Source organism: Coregonus lavaretus, assembly GCF_964263955.1.
Source record: "Coregonus lavaretus genome assembly, chromosome: 15".
Taxonomy (NCBI): domain Eukaryota; kingdom Metazoa; phylum Chordata; class Actinopteri; order Salmoniformes; family Salmonidae; genus Coregonus; species Coregonus lavaretus.
In genome coordinates this window covers 2333512-2345495 of record NC_140002.1, presented here as the reverse complement: position 1 = coordinate 2345495, position 11984 = coordinate 2333512, and the positions used below count along the sequence as shown (strand labels likewise).

At 38.4% G+C, this 11984-nt stretch overlaps 1 protein-coding gene across 2 annotated transcripts; it reads right to left on the bottom strand.

Annotated features, from left to right (window-relative positions):
- Positions 1-3193: 3193 nt before the first annotated feature.
- LOC311142247 (proheparin-binding EGF-like growth factor) lies at positions 3194-5911 on the bottom strand. 2 transcript variants are annotated; one of them, XM_084177862.1, is made up of 6 exons: positions 5682-5911; positions 5094-5303; positions 4752-4926; positions 4486-4641; positions 4276-4360; positions 3194-4149 (listed from the first exon to the last, which is right to left on the bottom strand). In XM_084177862.1, exons 1-5 carry the CDS (start codon positions 5728-5730, stop codon positions 4291-4293), a joined length of 660 nt encoding a protein of 219 aa, XP_084033988.1. In that variant the 5' UTR covers positions 5731-5911; the 3' UTR covers positions 3194-4149; positions 4276-4290. The 2 variants fall into 2 exon arrangements, with proteins under 2 accessions (XP_084033988.1, XP_084033989.1); XM_084177863.1 differs by having other exon boundaries at positions 4752-4878; positions 5682-5883.
- Between the last annotated feature and the right edge of the window lie 6073 nt (positions 5912-11984).

Here is an 11984-nt window from a genome sequence, read left to right as displayed (position 1 = left end):
AAAATCAGATCCAATAATAATATCAGAGGATTAGAAATCCAGGGCTTAAAAACAAAGGTGTCATTGTACGCTGATGATTCATGTTTTCTTTTAAATCCACAACTAGAATCCCTCCACAGCCTCATAGAGGATCTAGATACATTTTCTAACCTCTCTGGATTACAACCAAATTATGACAAATGTACTATATTATGTATTGGATCACTAAAAAATACAATTTTTACATTACCATGTAGTTTACCAATAAAATGGTCTGATGGTGATGTGGATATACTCGGAATACATATCCCAAAGGAAATAAATGATCTCACTTCAATAAATAGAAAGTTAGCAAAAATAGATAAGATCTTACTACCATGGAAAGGTAAATACCTGTCAATTTGTGGAAAAATCACCCTGATTAAACTCTTTAGTATTATCCCAGTTTACCTATTTGCTTATGGTCTTGCCTACGCCTAGCGAACAGTTTTCTAAATTATATTAGAAAAAAATATTCAATTTTATTTGGAACGGCAAGCCAGACAAAATTAAAAGGGCCTATTTATATAATGAATATGAATTCGGAGGACAGAAATTATTAAATATTAAAGCATTAGACCTATCACTAAAAGCTTCAGTCATACAAAAGTTATACTTAAATCCGAACTGGTTCTCAAGCAAATTAGTAAGATTGTCTCACCCAATGTTCAAGAATGGCCTTTTTCCCTTTATTCAGATTACAACAACTCATTTTCAGTTATTTGAAAAGGAAATCATCTCCCAAATATCACTATTTCTAAAACAAGCCATAGAAAGTTGGTTGCAATTTCAATTTAATCCTCAAGAAACGACAGAACAAATAATGCAACAAATATTGACAGAATGTTTAAAAAAGGTATAATCTTCGTAAATTATATCATCGGTAGGACTGGTGGAGTTGTCGCACATGCAGCTAACAAAAACATATGGAAATGTCTGCTCTACCCAAAATTACAACCAAAAAATTGCAGCCTTACCGCAAAAGTGGAAGAGGAAAGTGGAAGGGGGAGAAAGTAAGGAACTTGTCTGTCGGCCTTGCATTAAAGAACATAATTGGTTAAGGAAAACTGTGATAAATAAAAAAAGTATATCAGTTTCACTTAAGGACCAAAGGATTGACAGCCGTCCCATATAGATTGCAAAATAGTTGGGAAGAGATTTTTGACGTACCGAACCCATGGCATAGTGTTTATGAACTGACACGCAAAACGACACCGGATTCAAAACTTAGAATCTTTCAATTTAAATTATTATATAGAATTCTTGCTACCAATAGAATGTTATTTATATGGGGGATACAATCTTCCCAGCTCTGCAGATTTTGCTGTGAAGAGACAGAATCATTAGATCATTTGTTTTGGTTCTGTCCATTTGTAGCTTGTTTTTGGACACAGGTCCAGGAATGGCTAAAGGATTGCAATATTTACCTGGAGCTAACCTTGCAGATAGCATTACTGGGTGATCTGAAAAGTCATAGTCAATCGATCAATGATATAATAATACTTTTAGCAAAAAAAAAATTTTTAATTCAGAATCTGTAGAAGCAATGAGAATAGAAAGGTTCAGAACTTTTGTAAAACATCACAGTACGGTCGAAATATATATGGCAAATAGAAATCCTATACTGTATGGATGGTGTTAAGAGATAGATGGAAGGTATTGAATGGAGTTGAAGGATGGGACTAATAACAAATAACAACAAATAATAACAAGATAACTAATAATGTAAGCACACTGTGTCCATAATAAGTATATAGGTTGTATGTTGGGAGCTTTTGGGAAAGAGCACAGTTAGAAAGATATGGCATATAGAAGCAAACCGGATGGACATCATGAAAATGATCGGAGAGGTTGAGAGTAGAAGAAGTTCAGGAGCAAAAACAAATAAAATAGAATTATTGTAAAATTGACTGTGTCCATAAGGTGTAGATAGTAAGTATAGGCTGGAAGTAGAGGCCTGGGCATTTTTGTTCACTAATTTACCCCAAGTAGGGAAAGGATGGCGGGGTTGAAAAGTAATAAAGGGGAGTATATATATAAAAAACATGGGGGATTGGAAGTGATGCAGACAATTACATTGATAGAAGTTACAATCTATCTGCAATATTAAGCTGATCTACCCCCAGGAAAAGAAAAAGAAAAAAAAAAGCATTTAATTGTTAGTCCACACGTTGTTTATGAAGCATGTGACACTTTGATTGATTGTGAAACTTGTAGGGTTCGTAGAGCAAAACTGAGAACGCCATCGTGTTTGTGAGAGTCATCTTTCCATAGAGGGGTCATATTAGTGTGATACCGTTCGGACGCTACAGATGTTTTCGTGAGAAGACTGATTTTCGGGATGTCTCATGGTCTGACAAACACCGCTGTAGCTCGGACACCTTCCACTGCACAAGGCAGGAAATCTATCTCTAGCTTAAACAGACATATTTTAATGGGGATTTTCTAATTATTTACTTATTATGCCTTCAACGGAACATGAGGGGGGCCTCAAGCGAAGAATGTTTTCAAATGTATTTTAATTTTAATGCCCAGCTCATGAGGCCCCTTGATGATGTGAGGCCTGAGGCAATTGCCTCTTCTGCTTAATGGTAAGTCCGCCTGTGCTGTGACCCCAGTCTCTGAGGGTGTCTCAGGGAGAGTTGTGATATGTAAAAGATAATATTTCCAATTCACACATGCGTATAAATCCATACTTGTACATGTGTGAAATAGGACAAATATAAGCGCCCAGCCAAATTATTATTATTGCATTCATGGATATGTCCTGGTGAAAAAATAGGGAAGCTGGTCATTCCACTGACGTCTTTCACTTTGTTTAGCAGTCAGCTATTCCCTACACCTGTAGTATTTCAACTACAGATGGTCACTGTAGAATCTGTCTACCAAGCCTGATTTGTGATAACATATCTAAATCAAGAGATTAGTTTTACCACTGCAGCTGCAGGAAGTGCTTCCTAGGGGGTTTCCTGACCAACTAAAATGGCGCCGGTGGTCAAACCACATAAACTCCCTATTATCATAGCACATGATGTTCCCAGAATATCTACAGTGACTGGCAAACATGATTGGAACAGAAAGGGTGTAGGTAAAACAGTATTTTGCAAACACATATAACTTAATCAGTAAAGAAAATAAAACCAGAAACTACAAAAATGAGAACTACATGGAATTTGACTGTGAAAAGCTGTGTTTATTTTTGCCCTTTTCGTTCTGAAAACATTTCTCAAGTTGATGTTTCATCGAATTGCAGTTTACATCAAACTCTGTCCTTATTCCTCACATTTTTGACAAAATGTTTTATTTCTGGCATTATTGATTGTTCAAACCTCACTCTGTCCGTGAAATAGAAGCAAGTACATAATGAATGTTCTTTCACCTTCAGCATTTCTTCTGCAATTCTGTTTTCTTCTGAGGTTTATTATTTTGGTATAACCAAAAATATTATATTAAAACTTGAGCAGCATGTTGTTTCTACGCTATAAATACATATTAACATAAATATGACAGAATACAGAAGCATACAAACAAACTGACAGTGCACTCTGAACATAAAAAAAGCAAGTATAAATCTGAATAAATACCTCTTAAGTACTCAATAAATAAATTATTTAAAGGACTGATACAATACACCATACTACAATGAAAATGCTGGTAAAAAACCACATACAAAAACCACATGGAGATTAGGCACCCTTTTCTACAAATAATGTAATTTCAGATGGAGGAGGAAAGCTTCACACAGCTGAGAGGGCACAATCATTTCCCTATTGTGATACTGTATGTCAGATAGCTTGAGGGACGAGCGTCACGTAGGAGTGACACCAACTGACAACAATCTAAATTCCCTAAATTCTCTCCTCGGTCAGCTTTAATTCCTCTGTGTCATGTAAAATGACTTCAGTCAAGTTCGTTTGCCCCAATTTAGTTCATGGAGATTTCTGTTCCAATTGGGAAATGGCCCACGCATATAATCATGGTTTGCCATCCAAAACTTTCATTCAGGAGGTCTGTCAGACCATGCAGGTGTCCTACGAGGTAGACATAATACATCTCCCCCCTGCGTCACCACAGGTTCCTCTTGGGGATGAACTTTACCTTCAAATGAACTGAGGTAGAATTGTCATCCTCCTAGCGGAAATAGAGCACATGGAGAAACAATAAGCAACCACCTATTCACATAACTTTATGACAATGCCTCAGATAAAAAAAAACTGTATGAGGCCATGAATCGTTGTGTAATAGAAAGACACTCACTCTGTCACTAAATTATCAGGGATGTGCGACCGCCTCAAGCTTGACCTTCTCATTGTCAAGGTTGTATTGACCTTGCTTATGACACCTAATATGACAATGGAGGAAAACAGTATGTTAATAATATTGGTGGACAGGACAGGGGCGAGTTGGTGATCCTGAAACATCTCAAACTTTTTAAAAGACAAGAAACAAGTTCTGAGGCACACTGACCTGATGGCCATTAAAATGGCGATGACTGTCAGACACAGAAAGGACACAACCACTGCTACCACAGCCAGCGCTATTGTCCTGTTGTAGCCTCCTGCTTCCTTTGTCACCGGCAGGCTGAAAAGGTGACACCGCTCACCAGAGTATCCCGGCAGACATCTAAAAAAGAAATACAGTAAACAGTGACTTGAGTTTGGAGACACAATCACAGATGATAAGTGTCTCTAACAAAATACAGATATGGCGCTGAATGAGGGGATGGGGCTCACATGCAGGATGGCTCTCGTAGCTCTCTCAGGTATTGGCAGACCCCATGAATGCAGTAGTCTTTATATTTCCTCAGACAGGGGTTCCTCTTCTTACCCTTGCCGTTTCTCTTGCTCGCCCTTCTCCTGTCTGTGTAGGGAGACATGGGCAGATCTTTCGGCTTGGTGGAAAATGCCACTGGAGATGAGAGGAAGACGGGAACGTCAAATAACGTGCAATATATTTATTAACAACAAATAATTGGGATTCGGAGCGATAAGATCCCTATACATTGTAAATAGGTTCCTTATGCAAAACGTGAATCTGATGAATAAATAGAAATAAACTGTGGTAAACTGCTGTACCTTTTGGAAATTCCATTTCGTAATCCCCAGACAGATAGTCCTCTTCACCATGTTCATAATAGTACTCCTCCTCCTTGTCATATTCTAGCTGGTTGTCTCTTGTTTTCAGATCATTGTGGAGGAGACTGACCACAGCTAATTGGGCAGGAGAGTTATCTTCGTGCTGGTCAATGGTAATGGCAGAGGCACCACTTGATAGCCTGAAACACACTGGAGACACACACATGGGTAACTTTTATTAGAATACTATTAAAGCATGAGATTGAATGCAGACACACAAAGTAGGTTAATGCCTCCCGAGTGACAAGAGAGAGAGAACAGAGAGGAAACATGCCCCGACTCCAGTTCATTGACACATTAAATAGTTTGACATATTAGGCTATACATGTTAAAACCTATGTTAAGAAATGTCATATATAGCCTAGTAAGCCTACTATTATATATTCCTACATAATATATGATTATTCTATACATTTTTCGAACGGCTGGGCTAGCCTATATAATATAACCCCAAGATAAACAGATCGCTGCAACATTGTCACGGTTTGGTTTTAAGTCCCGACCAGTCATTGGTCCCGACTCACTCACCGGATCCATAAGCGAGAAAAAGCGCAGATCTGAGGTATACAATATTCATTTTTTGGAGCTACTGAAAATAAACTCAGAATGAGGCGTGATCCTTTTGATCTAAATTCCACGGTACGATCTATGCCCAGTTAAACGTGTATACGTCCAGTAAGCTAAAGGTGTCGCTGCTTCTCAGCAAGTGACCTCTGTATCACAGTCTACTGCTTGGCGCGGGCTGTTGGAAAAGAACTGTTCATTTTCCTACTGGAGCAATTATGTATGTCGCCTCCCAATGATTCATGGCCACACCTTTCAATAAAGGAGGCTGAGCCTATGCTGTAGTGTGAATTTCATGGCAGATACCAGAGACCTATTCCTAGTATTCAATGAGCGGACATCCTAATGTCATTATTTCTGACAGTCCGTAACCTCCACTGTGATGATCAGTCCAGCAGAAAGCCAGCGATGGCAGGTTATATGCACTACGTTATCCTGCCTATCCTATAATAAAGGAAGCCTTTAGCATAGACCTAATAATCATGCACGTGCGTCAAAAGGTTCACTTTTTTAGACTTTCAATTTACACATCTCAAGCGATCACTATAATTCTGTATTATGGGCCAATCATTTTATAACAAAAATCTTTGATTTGTCCGAGGATGGAAGTTGATCAAATATATGTTAAATATAATGGACGGTATTTAGCCTACGCGCGCATACGGACAGGTACAGAGACGATATTGGAACTAATGGCATAGTGTTTATGAACTGACACGCAAAACGACCCCGGATTCAAAAATTAGAATCTTTCAATTTAAATTATTATATAAAATTCTTGCTACCAATAGAATGTTATTTATATGGGGGATACAATCTTCCCAGCTCTGCAGATTTTGCTGTGAAGAGACAGAATCATTAGATCATTTGTTTTGGTTCTGTCCATTTGTAGCTTGTTTTTGGACACAGGTCCAGGAATGGCTAAAGGATTGCAATATTTACCTGGAACTAACCTTGCAGATAGCATTACTGGGTGATCTGAAAAGTCATAGTCAATCAATCAATAATATAATAATACTTTTAGCAAAAATGTTTATTTTTAATTCACAATCTGTAGAAGCAATGAGAATAGAAAGGTTCAGAACTTTTGTAAAACATCACAGTACGATTGAAATATATATGGCAAATAGAAATCCTATATGGATGGTGTTAAGAGATAGATGGGAGGTATTGAATAGAGTTGAAGGATGGGACTAATAACAAATAACAACAAATAATAACAAAGATAGCTAATAATGTAAGCATACTGTGTCCATAATAAGTATATAGGTTGTATGTTGGGAGCTTTTGGGAAAGAGCACAGTTAGAAAGATATGGCATATAGAAGCAAACCAGATGGACATCATGAAAATGATCGGAGAGGTTGAGAGTATAAGTAGTTCAGGAGCAATAAAAAATAAAATAAATAAAAATATATATAATAGAATTATTGTAAAATTAACTCTGTCCATAAGGTGTAGATAGTAAGTATAGACCGGAAGTAGAGGCCTGGGCATTGTTGTTCACTAATTTACTCCAAGTAGGGAAAGGATGGTGGGGTTGAAAAGTAATAAAGGGGAGTATATATATATAAAAAAAATTAAAAAACATGGGGGATTGGAAGTGATGCAGACAATTACATTGATAGAAGATACAATCTATCTGCAATATTAAGCTGATCCATCCCCCCCCCCCCCCCCCCCCCCCCCCCCCCCCAAAAAAAAAAATACTGGTGCGCTTTCTGAAGGCCTAGGGTAGGTGGGCTATTACCAGAAGCGTACGGCGAATAGTAGAGGTATTTTGCAATGCTCCGAGCAGGAGCTGCTGACAGGTCAATACATTATCACATCTTACTGTGAAATACAGAAATAACAATATGGCGTGCACCTTTCACTACTGAATGGTATTCCTAAACTCTTGAACGTGTGCTCAGGATACTTAGGCCCCTAAACCAGAATCTGGGTTAACAAAGGAGTCGTTGAATATGGAGTATTCTTTTAAAGGATTAAAGGAGAATCGCCCAGATTCTGGTTCAATGGGCCCCTAGCATGCATTACAAAGCACGACTATGAGCAAAATAAGTCAACAGCGCCACCCAGTGTTAGAATGGGGTAGTAGTAACTAACAGTTGAACGCCAATGAGCATTCTATTTATTCCAGGAATAGCATTTAGGTGTCTGGGAAACAAGCCCGTGGTGATTGCCCCAAAATATATTGCTTTAAAAGGAATGAGAAGAGAAAATATGTTAACAAGTTTATTAACGATGCCCAATAACAGAATCAAAACCAAGACAGTGAGAGGGGATGAGACGACTATTACAAGGTTTAAAACATTTAGCAGTTTGAGAGTCAACCAAAAATAATATCCTGTTTATTTAACAAGAGGCTATTTCAACATGCTCTTTAACATTATAAAAATCCCTCAGGCTCAACGCAAGTTTATAGAAACTATGAAAAAGGAGCTGAAAATGTTTGTCTCGGAGGAGCAATCATGATTACCATATTTACAAAAGCACACATTGCTTCAAACAGAATCCAGTCATTCAGGCTTGAACTACAGGTATAACTAGGGTGGAACCGAAATCCATCACCCTGTGCTGTCTCGGATTCACAAAAAAAAAAAAAAAAACATAAACATACTGACTTCAGTGAGTTAAGTTAAGGTTAAGAAAGGCTGTGGTAAAAACTTGTCCTCCCCTCATCTTTCATACATATATATTTTTCAACTGTACTGTGATGTTTTACAAAAGTTCTGAACCTTTCTATTCTCATTGTTTATACAGATTGTAAATTGAAAATAAACACTTTCAATTGCAGCTCTGCAAAGACCTACAAGAACAAATAAGACAGCATTATGTCAAAATCAGATCTGAGTTCACATACTACAGTAGGCCTATTTGAGGTGGGTGGGGTCTACACTTTTGGGACTTTTCTATTACAACAGGCAAGCTCAAGTTTAACACGGCTAAAGTAAATAGTGAACCTAGGTCTGGTCAAAATTATTGATGATCCCGCTCTGCTCTGCTGCAGCTAGCTTGGCTAGCTAGTTTTGTTTGACTAGGTATGTCTAACATTGGTTTATGAAAATATAAGGTATGAATAATTGTGTCAAATCTCATTTTCATGTAACTATCTAACCAGGGGTAGAATTGTTAAAAGTTACACTGTAGTACACTGTAAAAATAAAAAAAAGCGTACACTGTCTGTAGCTAGTTAACCTAACTGCCACGAGCTTAGCTAGCTAGCTAACAGTGCATGAGTCTTTATGCCATGCATGACTCAATCACCTTTGTTGTAACTAACGCTTATACATGTTGAATCATGTCCCCGGTACACTCAAATTATTAGACCATTGTATTCAATAGAAACAATGAAAAGAGGGTTTCATGTTTTACCTTCTTCACCTCTACCGTCATGTTGAACACAGGGAGAACGTCACAACAAACCACGCTCCTAAACGTAGCCTACCCTTTCTGCCTTGTACAGCCACAGCTGCCCACTGCCCAGACTCACTTTTACAAAAGGACCATAAAAACATTTGCTTTAATGATTATGGCTGTCATATTTTGTCAGCATCAAAATACACTTTCTCTGTATGTGAGAGTAGCCTATATGGCAGGGTTCCCCAACTGGCATCCCGGTTTTATTGGCCCCGCCCACAAGTTTTCTGAGCAAAGAAATTAATTGGACATAAAAGTCTGTAAAAACACCAGGAAATCAGCTTCAAGGGATTTTAATTTTGTAAATCTGTTCCCAAGTGTTCCCACTCGTAATAGAGAGACACGTGATCTTATACAAACGTAAGCAAGGTTTGAAATTATTATGTTTTACTCAAATATGATATTTGTTTGGGCTTCTTGCGGTTAATTTGCAGACTACAAATTATTTTTAACTACGTTCTGACCCTCTGACCGTCCGCTCAAGAAAAAATCAACTCGTGGCTTGATCTAGTTGATGATCCCTGCCTTGATGTCCAGCCCTTTATGGCAGTGGTGGTAGTCCACAGTCATTGATTCCAGCCCAGGGCTTGCTCTTCCACCAAGGCCTGTAGCCTATATGAATGCATAATGACAGAGGCCATAGCCGGCAGGTAGCCTAGCGGTTAAAGCGTAGCCCTGGGCTGGAATCAATGACTATGTGGACTACCACCACTGCCATAAAGGTCTAGACATCAAGGTAACCAAAAGGGTGCTAATCTGTCGATGTGCCCTACTAGAGCAAGGCACTTAATCCTAATTGCACCAGGGGGGCTGTTGATAATGGCAGACCTTGACCCAGTGGCGGACGTAGTACTCCCGAGTGGCGCAGTGGTCTAAGGCACTGCATCGCAGTGCTAACTGTGCCACTAGAGATCCTGGTTCGATTCCAGGCTCTGTCGCAGCCGGCCGCGACCGGGAGACTCATGGGCGGCGCACAATTGGCCCAGCGTCGTCCAGGGTAGGGGAGGGAATGGCCGGCAGGGATGTAGCTCAGTTGATGGAGCATGGCGTTTGCAACGCCAGGGTTGTGGGTTCAATTCCCACGGGGGGCCAGTATAAAAAAATATGTATTCACTAACTGTAAGTCGCTCTGGATAAGAGCGTCTGCTAAATGACTAAAATGTAAATGTAATGTAGTGATTTGGAGGCCCCCGGCAGAGACCAGTCATGATGTTTTGATCTGATTGTCAAACAACGCACTTCAAAAAGTAGCTTACCTTCGCACATTCATCCAAAATAATTCCAGCGTCCGAACAGTGCACTGTGCACCCGCCAACTTTCCTTCAATCCGCAAGTGGCTGAGTCTTACTATATGTAGCCCATGCATCTGATGCTGTCTGGCCAAAAAGAGTATGACATAATGCCATAATATTTCAGATACATGGGATACATATACATGTTTGCTGCCTCGACGACAATGGCAGTTTTATCACCAGCACCTGTCTTTTTACTAAATAAATGCATATTGTATCCCCTTAGAGTCTAAGGGCCGGGTTTCTACTGAGATAACATATGGAATTGTTTTAAGATGGTCATACCAAGGATAATTTAGCTATTTGATTTTGAATTGCAGGACCCCTGTAGGTATCCCCCGCAAAAAATGAATATGAAATCATGATTTGATTATTTGATGAAACATTGAATTTGGCCTTACTGCTATTAGCCCATAGAAACGCATTTAATAATAGATTCATACATGGAAAAACTGTCCAAAATGTAATCAAAATGAAGTTGTTTTGAAGTGTCTGTCCTATATCTGAGTGATATAAGAAAGCTCAGAAATGTTTTTACAGTGGAATTACCCATATACCTTTAACGTGGAAATGCCAGATTCACTTCCATTCATTTTTCAGCCCAGTACCGGGTTACCTTCAGATGACTCTCGTGACACCCCTGCACATCGACTCGGTACTGGTACCCCGTGCATATAGCCAAGTTATTGTTAATCATTGTGTGTCTATTATTACTTTTATTATTATGTGTTTTACTTTTCTATTATTTCTCTATTTTCTATCTCTCTGCATTGTTGGGAAGAGCCCACAAGTAAGCATTTCACTGTTTGGAGAATCTCTTATAAAATGGGTCAAAATCATGTATAGTAACCCTAGGTGTAAAATAGTAAATAATGGCTATTTCTCAGAAAGTTTTAAACTGTCAAGAGGAGTGAAACAAGGTTGTCCACTATCGGCATATCTATTTATTGTGGCCATCGAGATGTTAGCTATTAAAATCAGATCCAATAATAATATCAGAGGATTAGAAATCCAGGGCTTAAAAACAAAGGTGTCATTGTACGCTGATGATTCATGTTTTCTTTTAAATCCACAACTAGAATCCCTCCACAGCCTCATAGAGGATCTAGATACATTTTCTAACCTCTCTGGATTACAACCAAATTATGACAAATGTACTATATTATGTATTGGATCACTAAAAAATACAATTTTTACATTACCATGTAGTTTACCAATAAAATGGTCTGATGGTGATGTGGATATACTCGGAATACATATCCCAAAGGAAATAAATGATCTCACTTCAATAAATAGAAAGTTAGCAAAAATAGATAAGATCTTACTACCATGGAAAGGTAAATACCTGTCAATTTGTGGAAAAATCACCCTGATTAACTCTTTAGTATTATCCCAGTTTACCTATTTGCTTATGGTCTTGCCTACGCCTAGCGAACAGTTTTCTAAATTATATTAGAAAAAAATATTCAATTTTATTTGGAACGGCAAGCCAGACAAAATTAAAAGGGCCTATTTATATAATGAATATGAATTCGGAGGACAGAAATTATTGAATA